Raw genomic sequence first — 21,681 nt, forward strand, 5'->3', positions numbered from 1 at the left:
TTAGGTGGGGCATGAGTCTACACCAAGTGTGACTCAACTATTCAGCTCAAAATAGGTACAAGTGGTAGAGTAGGGGTAGAAACAAGGGACACAAATATAGGTAGAGTTTAATGAGCTAATTGGGTAATCTAAGGAAGGTATGGAGCAATATTTAGATTATCCATGTTAGTACTTGTATTTATTGAAGTAGTGTGAAAAATTTCTATAAGGATAGATATTATTACGATAGGAGGTGATTGGGTGAATGTCATATCTTGAAAAAGTCATCGAAAAAGATTACGGGCTTAAATATGGAAATGGTTTTGTTTGATTGGGGCTCCCGTCGAACCCTGATTTGGGATCACCAAAATAAAAGGATTTGAACCGAGAGTGCTCAAAGCTATCGGTATTCTTAGGAGTCCATTCTCCTAAATCTATATGAATACTTTATTGTAGGAAGTATTGAGTGGTGTTAACTTTTATCAAGGATGGATATAACCAAATATTATCGCTTTCACTAGGAACCTGGATATGATACAAAAAATTGTTATGCTTGAGTAAATTAAAGATTTGGTTTGAAAGGGACACCTCAATAAGTTCCTCCATCACATTCGAGAACCCTTACCAAAGCCTCGAGGTCCAATTAAACAACAAATAGATATGATCATCGTCGGACTAGCGGTTGGAGGTAACAACTCCTCTACTCGAAAGATGTATACAAGAAAATTATAGTTAAAAATGTTCCACCTAAATGGAGACTAACTCATTATATTCATAGAAGAAGAGGCTAAGTACCTAGATCCAGAGTACGATGATGAGTTAGTAGTATCCCTTAGGGTCACAAAAACATGGGTTAAAAGGATTTTGATTGATAGAGAGAGCTCTACAGATATATTGTACTATGATACCTTTCAAAAAATTGGTTTGTCGACCAAAGAACTTCAATCCATCTCCTCGTCACTTCTTAGCTTCACAAGAGAGTTGATCACCCTGATAGGATCTGTCAATATCTGTGTAACATTCGGAATTGAGGATTGCACAAAGATAGTAAAAAACTAAATTTATAGTAGTTGATATTCGCTCAGCTTATAATGCTATCATCAAGCGATCAACTCTCAATCGAATACGAGTAGTAGTGTTGACCTGTTACATGACACTCAAGTTCCTGACTAGTTCAAGAGTATGGGACATCAAAAGCAACTCCGAAGAATCCATACAATACTACCTACATCAGTCACCCTTCCTAAAAAAGGAGCATTCTCAATCCAACAAATGGATCTATGAGATCCCTCACCATTAACCCTACACCTTGTGGTAGAAGATGCTAGTCATAGGTGTCTTGCAAACCAATCACGTGAGTGATAGTATGTGTGACATGATATACATTCCTTTTTCTTATTATATTATTTGATATTTTATCACTTTATATTGCTTATTGCGTATATGTGTATATATATTGTGATGTCCATGAATCCGTGCAATGAGAATTGGATCGTAACGAGATGGAGACCGATTCACCTTTAAATATAGACCATAAATAATCATGGTCATAGTTTACTCGAGAGGGACATCGAGATAACCAGACAGACTGGTGTGTTATATACCTATCCATATGATAGAGACAACTGGTCGAATAGCTGCTTGTGTGAGGATGCTAGGGCTACGGTGCAGGTACTCATTAGAGAATGAGTTCACTGATTGATCCGCTCATGAAATATTGGATGGTTAATGATACCTCATTGTCAGACAATGATTTCGTTGTCCCAATGGTGTACCTGGTCCTTAGACTTGAGACATCAAGGATGTTTTGTATGAGTACTCCACTCTTTGATACCAGACTTATAAGCATTGAATTTTTAAATCTAGTACAACCGGTCATCGGGAGTGGTAGCCAACCTTACGAGGACTATTGAGTATCGATAGAGAATCATCTACTCTCGATGTCATGAGAGGAATATCTCATATGTTCTTGCTTAAACAAATCCCTGGCCAGGGTTATTCGGATTGAGAGAGAAAGAGTTCTATGAGAGAATTTGATTAGAGCGAGGCTCGAGTAAAGACTGTATGGGCCTGATAGTACCATGCCCGATATATGGTCTCTAGGGTATTAGATGGATGAAGGACTATATATACATGGTAATTGAGGATAGATAGGTCCAATGGATTAGATTTTCCTATATCGTCTATAGATTACGACGTAGTGGCCTAGTATGTCTGTAGTCGGTGAGTCAAGTGAATTATTATGGAGATAATAATTCATTAAGCTATAAGGAGTTTTGATAAGTATGACTCATGACCAGCTCGATATTAGGCCTAGAGGGTCATACATATATGATAGGCATTGTTAGGATCAAGAGCACCAAAGGGGGGGGGGGGGGTGGGGTGAATTAGTGCAGCAAAAAACTTTCGTCGGTTTAAAAAGACCTCATACGAAAACCATTTCGGAAAGATCTTTAACTTGAGAGCAAACGAAAGTATAGTTGATGTAAAGCAACGAAGGCAATTTGCAGTTAAGATAAAGAGTAGAATGTAAATGCAAACCAAGATTTAGAGTGGTTCGGTCAATCCGATGAGGTCACCTACCCTTTTATAGCTTTTCTCATTTTGACGGGCTTAGGAGACCACCCTTACAAGTTTTCACTCCTCTCTTGAATGATCAAGACTTAGAAAGAAAATAGGGAGAGGAACTCTAGCCTTTTACAATACTTTTAATCTCTCGAATACTCAGAATAAAAGCAAGCTTTTAGTTTTCTTTCATGCAGGAAAGGGTGGGGTTTATATAGGCCCAAATCAGTTTGAATTTGGAGCTCAAAAGTGTCTATTCCTAGATTTTCAGGGTCCTGGTGGTATCACCGCCATAACTAGGCGGTACTACCGCTTGTCATCTATCACTAAGCGATACTACTGCTCAGTCTGGGTAGTACTACCACTTGATATTGCTTGGAAACCGAGCTCAGGCGGTACTACCGCTAGACAGGGGTGGTACCATCACTGGCAGTAATAACTACCGGCGGTACCATCGCTTGACAAGGGCAATACTACCGCCCAGAACTCCTGGGAGACTGAGTCTCCTGGGTGGTGCCATTGCTAGCCAGGAATTCTGGGTCTAAATGGGCTGATCCATTCGGCCCAATTTACGTTTGCCAAGGGCCCAGTTGGTTCCAGATTAAGTTAATGGGATCACCTCCCAATCCTAACTTAATCTACATGCGAACTACGACAATTAAGACATCAATACTGTAGATCATGTTTCGGTGCGTCAATCGTTTCTTTAGGCGAGCTTCCGACGAACTTCCGACGAACATCCGACGAACCCTCGGCGATGCTCCAGCGGACTCCCGACAAACTACTAGACTTACGACGATCCTCTTGGCGAGTTCTGACGAGCTTCTTTGGCAAGCTCCTGGACTTCTTGGATTGTTCCCTTAGAACCTCTGATGACCATTCGGACTTTCAATAAACTCTCGAACCCCCAACCTGATCTTGGTCTTGACTCCGGCTTAACACCTGCTGCATGTTTTACTGCAATCGTAGTTAATCCTGCACACTTATCTCAACATACGGATTAGATAACCAAATGACAATTGACTTCATCATCAAAATCCGAGATTCAATAATTTCCCCCTTTTTGATGATGATAATCAATTGATGACGAAGTTAACCTTAACTCCCCCTATCTATATGCCATACTTAGATAAGTCATTCTTGAATTCAAAGCCTTTGAATTCAAGAGGCATATTGATAAGTTAAGTTCATTTAAACTTATCAATACCCCTATCATGATTCCTATCATGATATATCTTTCTAAAAATGATGTCAAGGCTTGACATCCATTTTCAGGTCTTATATTTCATATGTGAAAGATAGCAATCGTAGCAATTCATCATATGGTAAGATATCAATTTATAAAATTATGATGTAAGCTCTAGATATCTTAACATGATGCAAATATGGCAATCATAGCAATTCATCATATGACAAGATATCAACATTGTAAAATTACAATGTAAACTCTAGATATCTTATCATTAATGCAAATATGACAATCATAGCAATTCATTCTATCATCAATTTATCACATATTTCTCCCTCTTTGTCATCAACAAAAAGGTGAACGATTCAAGCGTATTTCAAGCATAGTAATAAGTGTGGTAAAGATTCATGTTATTTTTCAACCATAAGATACCATTAATATAAATTATTTTTCAAGCAATCATGATATGGTATCATTCAAAAGTTCATTAAAGAGATAGCTTTCATTACTTCTTCCTTATTTGTCATTAACATTTTGCATGAAGGAGAAAAGCCATTGTGAACTAACTTTGAATGAAGTTAAAAATGATAAGAGATTAAATCGTGCTTCATTTTTACAAGAATCAAGATATACATGTGAAATTAAATTCTTGTAAGTGTTCATTAAAAAAAAGTCTTCCTTCATCAAGATGGAATTCATTTCATTAAATCCATTTTTCGATTAAAAATCAATTTTCACAAGGTAAATCCATAAGAGATGCATTTGTTAATCAATTCCAAATGTCAAAAATCATGGAGCATTGATACGAAATAAACTTGATATGATATAGGCTCATGAAAGCTCCATTCAAGAAATACATTTAATCCAGAAGAGAAATACAAAATCATGCATTGTTAGGATCAAGAAAGTCCGAAAATGAAGTTTAACAAATTCATGCATTCAGACAAAGTTTTGCCATAGCTTTTCAAACACAATCATGAAGGTAAAACATTCTTATCATCATAGAAATCAAGACACATAATTTCCAACTTGTTATTGAAGCATATAGTCATGTAAAATTCGTATCATAAGATTTTCAATATTAAGTGATTGATCATATAATCAAGAAAGTCCGAAAAATCAATTTAATAAGTTCATGCATTCAGACAAATCAATATTCCTAATTCTCTTCTAATGAAATCAAATTGTTCTTCACTTAAAGGCTTTGTAAAAATATCAGTTAGTTGTTATTTAGTATCAATGAACTCTATAATTACATCATGATTAGTGATATAATCTCGTATAAAGTGATATCTAATATCAATATGCTTTGTTCTTGAGTGTTGAATGAGATTATTTGTTAAGCATATTGCACTTGTGTTATCACATTTAATGGAAATATTTTTAAGATGAACTTTATAATCTTCTAAGGTGTTTTTCATCCATACAACTTGTGCACAGCATGCACTAGCTACAATATATTTAACTTCGGTTGTTGATAATACAATCGAGTTTTGTTTCTTAGATAATCAGGAAATAAGGGAATATCTTAAAAATTGACATGTTCTTGATGTGCTTTTTCTATCTAGTCTACGCATAGCAAAATCCGCATCAGCATAACTAATTAGCTCAAAATTCTCAGATTTTGGATACCATAATCCTAGATTTGTGGTACCTTTAAGATATCTAAGTATTCTTTTAATTGCTTTGAGATAAGATATCTAAGGATTCAATTGAAACCTAGCACAAAGTCCTACACAGAACATGATATCTGGTCTAGTTACAGTGAGGTAAAGTAAACTTCCTATCATACTCCTATAAGTTTTTTGATTAAAACTTTTTTTACTTTCATCAATTTCTAACTTAGTGGAGGTACTCATAGGAGTGTTGATAACTTTTGAGCTATCCATATTAAATCATTTTAGCAAATCTAAAGCGTATTTAGTTTGACTAATAAAGATATAATTACTTAGTTGCTTAATTTGTAAGCCTAAAAAGAAGGTTACTTCTCCCATCAAACTCATTTCAAATTCAAGGCTTATAGTTTTAGCAAAAGATTCACAAAGAGATTCGTTTGTTGAACCGAAGATAATATCATCAACATAAATATGAACAATGAGAAAATTATTTTTAAAATTTTTGATAAACAATGTAGTATCGACCTTGCCTTTAGAAAAATTATTTTCAATAAAAAAAAACTAAGTCTCTCATACAAAGCCATTGGGGCTTGTTTTAAACTATAGAGAGCTTTAGTTAATTTAAACAAATGATTAAGGAGGCTATTATTTTTAAATATAGGAGGTTGTTCAACATAAACTTCTTCAGAAATAAAGCCATTAAGAAAAGTGCTTTCAACATCCATTTGAAACAACTTAAAATTATTACTACTAGCATAGGCAAGCATCATCGTTTAAAACTGAAAGTGCAAGATTTATTACGACAAAGATCAATAAGGCATAAATCACCCAAAAATCATCATTACTTTAAATCATCATGCATAATTTCGAAAGATAAATTCATTAAGCACGATCATTATGCATCATTACATTATTTCATCAAGCATGAATTTATAAAGTATTTTCAATCAAAAGCAATACGGATATCATTAAGATACACATTATCATTAAAACATCTAGCATGATTTAAGTCTAACATTTTATTCCCTTATCATAACATATGTAATCTTCATGATTATTTTTAAAATTACTAGAATGATAAGTATGATTCCTAATTTTTTACATTTACATTATTAAACATGTAATTAAGAAAAATAATTATTCTAAATAAAATTAAAAAATAACTCATGAAAAGTATTATGTAATTTTGAAATAAATTAAGGGCATTTTGATTATCTCATCGTTGAAAGTTGTTAAGACGTAGTTTGCTACCTCGCCTTTGTTGATTTTCTCCTCATTTTCGAAGGAGCTCGATTCATCCAAAGTCACATTCTTCTTCTTGCATTCAAAGCAAGTAGTTGCGTTCTTTTTGTTCTTTAATTTTTGTTTCATGAAAATTTTAAATTTCATCGTAAGGAGTTTAAGTTCACCATCACTTGAGCTTATGCTCGAGTGGTCTTCGATTGTTCTTAGTTTGAAATCCTTCCTGTCCTTTGGAAGGTAGTTCTCAAGTTCTTCATGTGCATTACACGTCATTTCATAGGTCATTAAAGACCTGATAAGTTCTTCGATTAAAAAAGTATTAAAAAATTTTGATTCTTGAATAGCCGTTATTTTCGAATCCCAACTTTTATTAAGAGAATATAAAATTTTGTTTACAAGTTCAAAATCTGAAAAACTTCTGCCAAGTGCTTTTAAACCATTGACGACATCCGTACAACGGGTGTATATATCTCCAATGGTTTCGCTTGGTTTCATATGAAATAGTTTAAAATCGTGCATTAAAAGATTAACTTTTGAATCTTTAACTCTAGTAGTGCCTTCGTGTATGATTTCGAGAGTATGCAATATATCGAAAGCCGTTTCATATAAACAAATCCGATTGAATTCACTTTTGTCTAAGACGCAAAATAGAGCATTCATATCTCTTGCATTTAAAGAAAAAGACTTCTTCTCCAAATCATTCCAATTGTTTATCGGAAGAGAAGACCTTGGAAATCTAATTTCAACCATATTCCATAAATTTAGATTAATAGAAAGCATGAAAACTCTCATTCGAGTTTTCCAATATGTGTAGTCCGTCCCATTAAACAAGGGAGGACGAATAAGAGAAAGTCCCTCTTGAAAGCCAAAAAGAGCCTTTTTTTGTGTTAAACCAAATGAGAAATCATGAGGCTTTGATACCAACTGTTAGGAACGAGTCAGCATTAAGAGAGGGAGGGGGGGTGAATTAGTGCAGTAGTAAAAACTACGTCGGTTTTAAAAACTTTCATACGATAAAATCGATTCCGATGAAAATCGTTTTGTAAAGATAGCTTGAAAGCATATGCTAGCATATAGGCATAGTAAAAGCATAGTAAGGAGGAGAGACAATTTACTATAAAAGTAAATTGCTCAAAGTAAATGCAAACCGATTTATAATGGTTCGGTCGTCGTGACCTATATCCACTCCTCCGATTTCTCTTCCATCGAGGCCACCGGCATCTACTATTGATCTTCCTTTAATATGCAAAGATCAATCTCTTTCTTACACCCCTCTTCTCCTTTTACAAGCACTTACTCATCTCTTAATAGAATTCTAAACTTTAGACTAGAGGAGGGGATCTCTCAAGTGATTGCAATAGCGTTTTTGTACTTTTAAGCTCTTTGTGCTTATGTAACTTAACCAGGGATGAGAGGGGTATTTATAGGCTTCAAGTTGATTCAAACTTGGAGCCTAAAAATATCTCATCCCGGGTTTGGCCAATACCACCACCTAGTCTAGCGGTACCATCACTTGTGAGGCTGTATCTGGGCGGTACCACCGCCTAGACTAGCAGTACCACCGCCTACAGCCTCTCGGAGACAGTATCTGGGCGGTACCATTGCCCAGACCGATGGTACTACCGCTTGACACAGTCTCGGAGACTATGCCACGACGGTGCCACCTCTTGGCTCACTGTTTGAGCCTTTCATTGGGTCCAACACAGTCCTTACATAGGCCCAATTGGCCCCTAATTGGGTTGGTCCAAATTTAATCCCAATTATGTGCTAACTATGAAATCTAAGATATTTACTAAGCTAAATAAGTCCGAAGTCTAGTTTCTTTCGGCGAGTTTCTAGCAATTCTTCCGGCAAACTTCCGACGATCTCTCGATAATGTTCTAATAGACATCTGGCAAGCACCCGAACTTTACGACGATCTTCTTGGTGAGTTCCGACGAGCTTCTTTGGCAAGCTCTTGGACTTCTCGGTTGGTTCCGGTAGAACTTCCGACGAACGCCTAGACTTCCGACGAACTCTCGAACTCCCAACGAAATCACGTTCTTGACTCCAGGACTTCACTTTGCTCACGACTCCGGGACTTCACTTTGCTTTATGCCTTGCTATCGTAGTTAATCCTGCACATGTAAAACACACTTTGATCTAGATAATTAATACTAAGTATGAATCATGTTGTCCGGCATGTCATTGGTTCATTGACGCTTCGTCCGATTCTTTGGCGCATCGTCCTCTCTTGCGACTTATTGCCCAATCGGCTAGTTGACCTCCGCAACTCTGATATCCTTAGTGTAATATCCGCTCTTCTTAGCCCGATGCCCGAACTCATGGCCCAAAGTCTTCGATCGATATGTCGACCGATCCTCCGGTGCAACGTCCAATCTTTTGACATATTTTCCTCCGGCCCAAAATGATTATTCCTACTTTAATTGTCTCTCTACGATCGAAGCATCATGCATCACTCAAAACACATATCAAATCATAAATAATCATAAATATTATCAATTGGTTTCATCATCAAAATCCGAGATTAAACGCATAGTTAAATATATTAAGTGAACACATGCCTTAACCTATATATCTTTAACTGAAAAAAAAAATTGATGTGACATTCATATAAGGTACACTTATTATCATCCTATCGATTTGTACTCATCATTTCTCTAAAAGGAACTATGTACGGTAATATTTTAAGGATAAATACTTGTCTCATGGCATGTGACACTCATCCATGGAACATTCGTACTTATAAAGGCATTGTAAACTTTATATTTTAAAATTAATAAATGAATGAATAAATATGTGGGAGCTTATAATAACAAAACAAGTAATGTGAGATACCTAAGTGACGAACAAGTCGAGGAATAGGATATATTAACTGATATATTAACTCAAATATGACTGATTTAATCCTTTAATTATATCTTGTCTAGAACTAACTCTTTATATATATATATATATATATATATATATATATATATATATGTATATATATATATATATATATGTATATATATATATATATGTATATATATATATATATATATATATATATATGTATGTATATATATATATATATATATATATACTTTTCTTAATATAATTATTTTATATTTATTTAGATTTATTAAATATTATTTAAATTAATCAAAAAATTAATTAAATTATGATTGAAAATATGAGTTAACATCCTCACATGTCTTTTACAAACTTTTTGATTTCATCACCTGTCAATATATCTTTGATTTTTATTTTTAATTATCCCACCCTACACCAGTCACCCCTATTTTAGCTAATCTAGCATTTTGGTGACTGCAAATGCAGTTTGTCAGCTACAGTACGGTCAAGTTCAATGCAGAAATCAAATAAAAGAAAATAAGATCGTCATCTCCTCAGTGGGAGAGGCACTTGTGCTTCAGTGGGAAAGGCACTTGTGCTTCTGGTATATATATATATATATATATATATATATATATATATATATATATATATATATATATATATATATATATATATATATATATATATATATATATATATATATATATATATATCTGAATTCTTATATTGGTAGAAGAAGTTGTTTCCGAATGTGCGCAGGAAGATGGCAAACTAAATTTGCACCTCTGCCGTGTGTATACATGTATACCTCCCCACCCACCCTAATCGCTGCATCCAAACTACTGCCTTCAGGGACCGCTGGCTGTCACGGCCAGTACTTACCATACGAAAAGCTTCATCCATAAACTCTCACCTTCCACTGAATTTATTCCCACCCTCGTCGCCTCTCTATATCGATTTCTACTCTTTCAGGCTAATCCATTCTGGATCTAGTGTGCAGCGTGCGGCTTGGACAATTTGGGCCGTAAGCCCGATTAGAGAGAACGAAATTAGGGTGAGATTAGAGTAAGAGTGTGCAGCGTGCGGCGGCGTGCAGAGAAAAGAGTAGAGAAAAATAGAGAGAGAAAGTAAGGTTTTTGAGTTTTTCTGTTTGACGATCGGTGGCCAAACGTTGTCAGTTTCGGCCCAAATTTTATGTGGAGAATCCTTACAGTAAACTCTACAATCCTAATGGTGTTGATCTACAGTTTACCCTCTCTAAGGTATTTTCCTGTGATATCTACTTTGTGAGACCTAGAATTCTTTTTGGAGGAGATCCACCTATGTGCTGAAAATATGCCAACATCTATGTTCTTGATGTTATTCTGATCCTATAGGTATTCTAGAGAAGACCTACTGTAAACCTGTTATCATTATTATTGATAGTGGAAGTTTGAGGTGGACTACGGTCCCGTGGTTTTTTCCACATTGGGTTTTTCACGTTAAAAAGATTTGGTCTCACTGTGTGATTGATTTTTGCTCTATTATTTATGCTGTGCTGGTTGATATTTTTATTTGAATATTAAGTTAGTATTTTGATGAGGAACCTATTTTAATACAGGAAAGAATTATTCCGCATGTTTCTTACTTCTAAAGATACTGCCTCTGAGAGACGTGACGAGTAAGCCTACCAACGTCGACCTGCTCTTCATGTCGGTGTCAGATAACACTGTCTCAAGCATGGATGCCATGGAGATGGAGGTGTTCTCCAACCACCAGCTCGTAGTTCTAACTCTTCTAATGGTGATTCGAGGAGAGGTTTTCGTTTCCCTGCTTGGTCTCCACTTCGCAAAGATCAAGTCCCAGATGAAGGATTCTTCACTCGATGCATCTGGCATGGAACTCGCTACTCTCCCCGATCAAGCCGAGCCCGGACACCAGAAACCCAACCTGATGCCTCCCGACATGACAGTACTGGACATGAAATCTAGCTCTAGAAAGCACCTGTTCTTTGTGGTGTTGGGCTATCTCATAGTAGCTCACGTGGTTGGTTTCTTGCTCATCCTTGTTTACCTGCGACTTGTCCCAGATGCCGGAACTGTGCTTGACCGAAAGGGTATCAATGCGTCCATGTTTTCCATATTTACGACGGTCGCTACCTTCGCCAACTGCGGCTTCGTGCTCACCAATGAGAATATGGTGGTGTTTAGGACTTGTTCTGGCCTCCTACTGATAGTTATAGTGCAAGCACTCGTCGGAAACACGATATACGCCGCGAGTTTGAGGGTATTCATCTGGCTCTTGAAGAAGCTCACCAAGCGGCAGGAGTACGATTACCTGCTAAATAACTACGGGGAGATGGGTTATGATCACTTGCTTCCTGGCCCTCATGCATTGTGCTTGGCACTCACCGTGGCGGGGCTTCTGCTTCTACAACTCATACTGTTCTGCTGCATGGAGTGGACGTCCGACAGCTTAACTGGGCTGAGCACGTATCAGAAGATCGTCGGTGCCATGTTCCTGTCAGTGAACTCACGCTACGCCGGAGAATCCATTGTTGTCCTCTCAGCTATCTCTCCGGCCATCCTGGTGTTGTTTGTCCGGATGATGTTAGTACACCTTTTTTTTCCCTTAGACTATAAAATCATTTTTAATGGATAAGACATATTATAGATCGAATTAGATTTTGATTATAGTTTATAAATCGATAGAAATGAAGTTTAATTATGATAGAATTCCTTAGAATATGACTTAACATAAAAGAATATCTCAATTATTTATCCTATATCATCTAATCTCGTCTATAAATTGATAGGACCTCTTAAAGACTCAATATGTGACGTGACAAACATATAGAAGAGAGATTATTCTCTTGTCTCCCCTTAGTCCATATTCCATTGTTTATAGTAATCTTGTGAAAGAATATGAAGAGATGATAATACGAGTCTAGTTATCCTTGTAAATCAATATCGCTATAGTTTTCAAATTGAATGATGATATACTTGCAGATTAGATAAAAATATTCTAAATGGTATCGAAAGCTATATACATTTAAATTCAATCTATGATTATTTGATTTTAGTGCTTGACATTAAAGTTTTTTTACATAACATATGCATGATTACAAAAGCATGATTTTAGTGCTTGAATAATTCATCTGTGTTATGGATTTACTTTTTTATCTCATTCATCTTATTACTTGCAAGTGATGCAAGGTCTCTTGCCTTATATAGGTAAAGCCGGGGACGACATGCTGTTGATGTTTGATCGATGGGCTACCAATGGTAGCTTGTTGTTAGCGATAGCACCATTAAGGGCGATAGCCTCTATTGGTCATCGGCTATAGACTAGACGGATGGCTGCTATAGGAAATGATTGTAGTTTCCAATAGCCGTGGCAACATAATTCCTATGATGGTGTCATTGTGTGTGGCAATTGCGACTGTGGGCAACGACTACCTTGAGTGGCATCACTATTGCTTACCACGGTAGGATTTGGCTGTAGGTGGCATTGCACACGCAATAGTGCTACTTCATGCGGTAACACAAGTGTAAGAAAATCTAAGGGCAACATCACATGCTCAGCGAAAGAATAAAAAATAAAAATATCAAATTTCTCAAAAAGGGTACTTATTGTCGTGCGAAGATTTATGCACAAAATTCACGAAACTAAAAATCACGTGTGAGATAGTTGTATTACCTAGGGAGATTGTATATCCCTGAATCCCTATAGATCTGTAAGAGAGGATGAAGAAGGTCCAATGTCATTCCCTATAGTAGTGATCCATATAGTAGGGCTACGACGATACTCCTCAAATCGCTGTCCAAATCTCTACACATGCTATAGGAGGAGAAGGGTAGAGGAGAATAGGAGGTGGCAACCAAGAAACTTTTACCCTATATATGTTTAGTTCTCTTCTATTTATAAAAGGCCCATATCAACTTAACCATAATAGATCATGTCCTATTGGGTATTGGATCTCCATCAAATTACCCAAGCCTCTTAGATTAGTGGATTTCTATTCAATAATATCACATTGGCTCTTATTGGATCTCATTTATAGGATCCAATAATTCAGGAGTTTATTGTATATCCAATAAGATAGGGGCTCTAGCAGATATCTCATATCCGAACTTCTACTTATCGCAATGCCTACCATATGTGCGTGACCTTCTAGGTCCAATATCGAACTGGCCATAAGTAATACTTGTCAGAACTCCTTCTAGCTCAATGAATTATTATCTCCATAATAATTCACTCGACTCATCGACTACGAACGTACTAAGCCACTACGCCGCAATCCCCAAACGATATAGGAGAATCAAATCATTTAGACTTATTTGTCCTCGATTACCATATATCTATAGTCCCTCATCTATCTAATACCCTATAGACTGTATACCGGGCATAATACTGTCAGGCCCATACGTTTTTACTAGAGTCTCGCTCTAATTGGATTCTCTTTAAGAACTCTTTCTCTCTCAATTTGAATGACCCTAACTAGGGATTTGTCTAAGCAAAAATACATAGTATATTCCTCTTATGATACCGAGAGTAGATGATCCTTTATCAACACTCAATAGTCCTTGTAAGGTTGGCTGCCACTCTCGATAACTGGTTGTGCTAAATTTAGAACTTCTAGGCCTATAAGTCCAGTATAAAAGAATGAAGTACTCATATAGGATATCTTTGGTATCTCAAGTCTAAGGACCAGGTACACCAGGATAATGGAATTTCTGTTTGACAATGAGGTATCATTAACCATCCACCATTCCGTGAGTGGCTCAATCAGTGAACTCATTTTCTAATGAACACCTGCACTATAACACACTATAACCCTAATGTCCCCACACGAGCAACTATGAGATTAGTTACCTCCATCATATGAACAGGTATACAACACACTAGTCTATCTGGTTATCTCGATGTCTCTCTCGAGTAACCTATGGCTTAGATTATTTAGGGTCTATGTTTAAAGGTGAATCGTTCTTATTATCATGATCTCATCATTCTCATTGCACAAATCCATGGACATCACTATATATATATATATATATGTATGTATGTATATATATGTATGTATATATATACGTAATAAATAATATAAAGTGATAAAAATATCAAATAATATAATAAACAAAAAGAATATGTATTATGTCACATATGTCATCACTCACATAATTGGCTTATAGGGCACCTATGACTAGCATTTGGTTCATCCAAACTCCTAACAAATTTTTGATTTGTCATCTGAACCTTCGGCGTATTGCTCGATCCATCGACATGTTGATTCCCACAACATTTGATCTTGGCATATTGTTCAATTCTTCAGGCCCGATGCTCGATCTCTGACTTCGGCTTAACATCCGATTCTTCTACTTTAATTATTTTATCTTTTCATAATCGAAGTTAGCCCTGCATTACTTTTCTCAAAACATAGATTAGATTATAAACTTATAAATTAATTTTATCATCAAAATCTGAGATTCAACATTAAAAACCTTGAAGATTTGCTCCCGACTATTAGGATATCATAAAGGAGGAAGTAAAAAAACTCTTGCAAAATGGTTTTATCCTCTACTATCTAAAATGGCTCGCTAATATAGTCCTTATCAAAAAGAATAATGAGAAATGGAGGATGTATATAGATTACACTGATCTTAATAAATCCTAACGAAAAGATAATTTTCCCCTTTCTTGAATTGATTGACTTGTGGACTCCACCTTCGGACATGAACTGTTAATTTTCATGGATCCCTTCTCTAGGTACAACTAGATCAAAATGACACCAAAGGATCAGAAACATACATCCTTCATCACTAAGGAAAGTCTATACTAATATAAGGTCATGCCATTTAGACTTAACAACGCAAGAGCAATGTATCAAAGGATGATCAATAAAATGTTACAACATCAAGTTGAGAAGAACATAGAGATTATTGGTGAAGAGCTACATTGTCGACATACACTTAGCTGATCTTAGGGAAATGTTTGCCACCTCTAAGAAATTCTGGATGGGTTTAAATCTAACTAAGCGTGCATTCAACATAAGTTTAAGAAATTTTCTAAGCTTCATGATTCACCAACTTGAATAGATGCAAACCCATAGAAGGTTCAAGCCATTATCAACATGAAGCCCCTAGGTTCAATCAAGGAGATTTAATAGTTAATAGGCTGAATCACCATGCTTAGTTAATTCCCATTTTGAATAAGTGATTGATGCCTACTATTATCTAAAATCCTAAAGTACTCGAAGGATTTCTAATGGACTGACCAGTGTCAAGAAACATTTGATACACTCAAAAGATATTTGATGACTCCTTCCTAACTTTTTAATCCTAACCTAAGGGAAGATTTATATGTATACTTGTCCATATACCTAGTGGTCATAAGCTTTATATTGATTCGAGAAGAATAGCAAATCCAAAGGCTCATATATTACATTAGCTACAACTCGGTATTCCAATTTTGAAAAGCTACAACTAGAAAACTTTATCCCTACTTCCAAACTTATCATATCATTGTCATGACAGATCAATTGATGCATTATATTCTTTTTAAGCCCGATGCCATGGATGCTAACCATATGTGTTCTACAAGCCAATCATATAAGTGATGACACGTATGACATGACACACACTATTTTTACTTATTATTATTTATTAATATTTTATCACTTTATCTTACACGTTGTATATATTATGATGTTCATATCTGTGCAATGGAAATCAGATCATGATAAGATCACAATAATGAGACCGATTTACCTTTAAATATAGATCCTAAATAATTTCGATCGTAGGTTACTTGAGAGGGACATCGAGATAACCAAATAGACTAGTGTGTTGTATACCTATCCATATGTTGGAGGCGATTGGTCTCATAGTTGCTCGTGTGGGGACACAAGGGATACAATATAGGTGTTCATTAGAGAATGAGTTTACTAATCGATCTGCTCACGGAATGTTGAATGCTTGATGATACCTCATAGTCAGATAACAGTTTCATCATCTAAGTGGTGTCTTTGGTCCCTAGACTTGAGACAATAAGGATGTCCTGTATGAGTACACTCTTTGATACCAGACTTACAGATCTAGAAGTTTCAAATCTAACACAACTAGTCATATCAGGAGTGGCAGCTAACCTTACAATAGCTATTGAGTGTCAATAAAAGATTATTCACTCTCAGTGTCATGAGAGGAATATTCTATATGTTTTTGCTAAAAAAAACCTCTAGCCAAGGTCATTTGGATTGAAAGAGAGAGTTCTTATGGATAATTTGATTAGAGCAAGACTCGAATATAAACCATATAGGCATGACAACACTATACACTTCATTTCAACTTTTATATTACCAACAATGAGATAGAATATGAAGCTCTTTTATCATGACTGAAGCTTACAGGGGCATGGAAAAACAAAATCTAAAAGTATATAGTGACTCCCAACCAGACATCAATGACATATATAAGGCTCGTGACTCCACCATAGCATTATACCTTGCAGAGGTAAGACAAATAAAAGTCAACATTTCAACATCTAGCATTGAACAAATCCTAAGAAATGATAACATGGCAGGAAACATTCTTTCTAGACCACCTATTAGGAAACATCCTCTACCATCTAGAGGGATCATCACAAAGGTATTAATTCAAAGAAGAATACATAAGGATTAGGTGGTAAATAATGTCTTAGAGGTCACTTGGATGGAAAATATTATGAGATGTTTAAAAACTGGGGTTCTTCTTGATGAGCTGAACGAGGTAAGAAAAGTGCATAAGCAACCAGCGTGATACTACATATTGGATGGGGGTGCTCTATAGACGATTCCTATCACATCCCTTGTTCCATTGTCTCCATTTTGCCGAAGCTGCCCACATTATCCAAAATCCATGAGAGGATTGTGGGGAGCACATTGGCATAAAGACTTTGGCATTCGAGATTCTATAACAAGGTTATTGTTAATCAACTCTCAAGCATGATGTCGAGGAGTACATCCGATGTTGCGATATGTGTCAGCATAAAGCCCGAGTCCAAAGGCTACCTACTATAGAGTTGACTCTGATCAATGTAGCATGACCTTTTTACACAGTGAGGGTTATACATTCCTAAACCTTTCCCACCAACTATAGGGCAAAAAAAATATCTAATGGTTGGGGTAGATTACTTCACTAAATGGGTCAAAGTCAAGTTGTTAGCATCGTTTACAAAAAAAAAAAAGGTTATAGGGTTCATTCGGAAGAGTATCATATCTCAATTTAGAGTATCACAAGCATTGATCTCTAATAATGGAATATAATCTAACAATGCTAAATTCAAAGAATTTTATGATTCCTTCATAATTTACCTTAGATTCAACTAAATGGCCCATTTGTAGGCTAATAATCAAGTTGAGATAACCAACCAAGCCGCACTAGATGGACTAAAGAAGAGAGTTTTAAAAGCTAAGGGAGCTTGGGTGGATGAATTCTTAGAGCATATTATGGGGGTTACCGAACTACACTGAAAGCTTCCATTAGGGAATCACCTTTTGGCTTAGCTTATGGAACCGAAGTGGTGCTCTTGATCAAGCTAGCATTATCGATTACTTAGACTCAATGCTTTGTCGAGGAAGAATTAGAGGTTGGATTTGAAGCAAATCTAGATCTAATTAATGAAGTCAAAGCTCAGGCACACCTTAAGAACCTAGCCTACTAAATGGTGGTTACTAAAACCTTCAATACCAAAGTTTATCCTCATTAGCTGAAGGAGGAGGATTTAGTTCGATAGATAACCAAAGTTAATAGCCCAGCTCAAATCAAAAGTAAGCTAATGTATGTTGAATCCCGGATTTTGATGATAAAACTAATTGATGAGTTCATTAGACTAAATATATTTTGAGATAAGTGATATAAGAGATACTTTGATCATAGACTTGGAACATCGAATGGCCAACTATTGAGCAGAAGAGTCAGACATTGCGCTAAAAATTATCATGTCAAAAATTAGATGTCAAGTTGAAGGATTAGTCGATGTGCCAAAGATCGAACTTCTCGGGCATCATGCCGAAAGAATTAGATATTGCATCGAAAAATTAAATATCTTAGGAAAGTTGATATGCCGATGGAATGGGTGATATACCGAAAGAAAGGGTGATGTGCTGAAGTTTCGGACGAAGTGCTAAAAGATCGAACGATAATTCGGAAGAGCATACAATGTACCAAAAGCTTTATAAATGTACCAGATATATAGTTGATTTATTAAAGTCTTAATCAAAGTTATTTTGCATCATTTTTGAGTTGGCATTAGGGCCGATACTATGCCAACTTATTAAGGAAAAAAGGGGTTGGCTAACCTAGTCATTCTTCCTAAATCTCAATACTTTCACGTGTGACTAAGCTAAGAGAAGGAGGGTTGGTTAGTGGGGTCGAATCCACCGCAACCTCTAAAGGTAGCTCCCTAGTATTTGGAGGGGACCCTTCAACAACTCTTTCGATTGTCATCGTCATCTCTACTTCATTGTTGACTTTAACTAGTCCTCCCTCTACATAGGCTATGGTCTCACTCCAGTATCAATACCATCTGAGCCAACCAAGCCAACCATGATGACCTTTCCATCTGTATGATATGTGATAGTGGAGTCCTATAGAAGAGCTAGAGATGGGTGGTTATATTTGGCTCGAGGATAGTCAGTTCATAACCATAACCAAAGGAGTGATGTTCTAGCCTAGTTAATCCATTGTTAAACCCCTGGGAGGCTTTATGCTTAGCCACCCTACTCTCCTTTGCATCCTCTAGCTACTATGATAGCTCCTAGTTGTGATGATGGGGGTTTCTCACCTCCATTTTTAAGGTCGACTCCTAAGTTCGAAATAAGTCAACATCAGCTTTGAGGCTCTTTGATAGGTTCTATCCTTGTCAATTCTCACAACCTCCACCGACTTCTTTAGTGACTTGACCTCCCTTAGATTTGCCATTGTTGTCAATTCTCACAATCACAACAATTCCACTGACTTATTTCTTCCTTCACCATTGCCATCACAACAATTCTCACAATCTCCACCGACTCGACTTCGTTTGGTCTAAACCACTGACCAAAATACTTAAGCTGAAGTTGATAGTAGTACACTCAAAGGCTTGACGTCCTCGTCAAGGCCCAACATAACCCAGATCAGGCCCTAGCATAGTGCTATGGCACTTCGTCGTCACGACCCGAGTCTGATAAGCCAACTAGCCAATAACTCCATTTTAGTCCTTCAACCGTGGACCAAAATACTTAAGTGAGACCTCCCTTAGATTTGTCATTGTTGTCAATTTCCTTAGATTTGCCATTCTCACAACCTCCACTGACTTCTTTAGTGACTTGACCTCCCTTAGATTTGTCATTGTTGTCAATTTCCTCGTCAAGGCCCAACGATCAGGCCCTAGCATAGTGCTATGATACTTCGTCTACTCTATGGGTAGCTCTTTTCTACTCGAGAGGTCGGCTTTAATACCAAATGTCACGACCCGAGTCTGATAAGTCAACTGGCCAATAACTCCATTTTAGTCCTTCAACCGTGGACCAAAATACTTAAGCGAGAGTTAACATAGTATACTCATCAGGCCCATATAAGTCAATCATACATATTGTCCACTTCCGATATGGGACTAATAAGATATTATAATATCCCAAGCTCAATTAACCTTTAGAATAAAAGATAATATACCGAAAAATATCATGATTAGTTAGTTCTTATCGCAGACACTGCACACTGGAAGAGCCCGGTACAATCTCTTTATCATAGCCAAAGTGGAGCACCCACTACACCATTAGATTGCACACTAGATTCGCTGACTACTTAGTGCCTTGAAAGCGATTAATCTTCACACAACCTGCAACTAAATTAAAGAGATGAGACAAAGAAGATCTCTCAAGCACTGGTTTCGTTAGGAACCCACCTCTCATTATCTCCCCATAATGCGCACAACCTCGATGTGTGGAAGAAGGTCATGGCTTTACCAAAAGGACCACAAGCTCCGGGCGCATTTACTGGGCTTTCTGTTGCTATAGATATGTTATTTAAGTCTCATGCTTTTATACATATTTTATTTAAGTCTCATGCGTATCTTTGGTCTTGTGCACTTGCATGGCTCCTTTTTCTAACATAGTGAGGCAAATGTTCGTGGAAAGCCTACTTTAGTGCTGGTTTCAGTGTTGTATCTATCTGTTGTCAAGGGGATGGCAGATCGATCCACAATGGCCAATGATTGAGCTGTTTATGACATCATACTGTTGATTGACGTTTAATTCACCATCTGACAGCAAACTAGGGTTGCAACTGTGAAGAGGCTTAATAACCCAATTAGGGTTTTGGTTAAATGCACCTATATGTTTGTCTTTTTTTTTTCTTTGTTCAAGCAAAGTTAACTTGACATTTAACTTTCAATCTTTTAAGAGCTTGTAGATTGATATTTTTTCCTCATTGTTCTAAGCTAAATTTCTGGTGCATGTTAGCCTTGGACAAGTTGAACACCATCATTTGATATATATATATATATATATATATATATTGGATATCATACTTGTAAGATACCTTTTAGATATGTTGCTTCATAATTACTGAGAATATTTTATAGTGTATATTAAGCATGAGAATGTGATAAACAGAATTGAAACAATTATTTTACTTAATCTGTCATAAGTTTTTACTGTTTTCTTTACATTGTAGAACTACTTTAAGGATGCTAGTTAATTATTTAATGCCATATAATGGATAAGTACATATTCTAAGACTAAAGTTTAGCATTTATAATATTGCACACGAAATTATATATCTGATCAGTATCTGCAACACAAGATTATAAGATTTGGCACATCATATTGTAATGGCCTCGTGTCCATATCTCTGGTAGGATAATTGTTCTTGGCATAATGATCTACACATGTAAAAGTATTCTTGCAACACACCAAGATTAGTAGCTAAAATGCTACACGTGTGAATGGTTCATGCCAATAAACAATACATCAAAGTGGAATAAGCATTAAGACAGGCAAAAGGTTGCTGAAAAATAAAGCGAGAACATTTCTGGAGAAACCAAGAGGGTTTAGCTTTTGTCTTGATAAACAGTATAGGAATTGGGATGATAAGATGGTGAAAAGAGGCTTCTTGCATATGCGAGATATTGTCACAATAATATATATTGATTTATTAATTTCGGTAAGTTTGAATCATGAATTGAAAATATTTAAACACTTAAGTTAGTGTTAGTAGACTCATCTATTCTCTAAAACTCCATTTAGATCTTCTCACG

At 36.2% G+C, this 21,681-nt stretch overlaps 1 protein-coding gene across 1 annotated transcript; it reads left to right on the top strand.

Moving 5' to 3' along the window:
* Positions 1-9,263: 9,263 nt before the first annotated feature.
* Positions 9,264-20,641, top strand: LOC135629197 (sodium transporter HKT1-like). Its single transcript, XM_065136389.1, has 3 exons — positions 9,264-9,270; positions 11,030-12,017; positions 20,539-20,641. Exons 1-3 carry the CDS (start codon positions 9,264-9,266, stop codon positions 20,639-20,641), a joined length of 1,098 nt encoding a protein of 365 aa, XP_064992461.1.
* Positions 20,642-21,681: the final 1,040 nt, after the last annotated feature.

This window comes from Musa acuminata, chromosome BXJ3-1 (genome assembly GCF_036884655.1).
Source record: "Musa acuminata AAA Group cultivar baxijiao chromosome BXJ3-1, Cavendish_Baxijiao_AAA, whole genome shotgun sequence".
In the NCBI taxonomy this organism is placed as follows: Eukaryota; Viridiplantae; Streptophyta; class Magnoliopsida; order Zingiberales; family Musaceae; genus Musa; species Musa acuminata.

Excerpts from the sequence above, each read along its gene's own strand:
- LOC135629197 (XM_065136389.1), top strand. Across the intron at positions 12,018-20,538 it reads GTGTTGTTTGTCCGGATGAT|TGAGGCAAATGTTCGTGGAA; the intron begins GTTAGTACACCT and ends TTTCTAACATAG.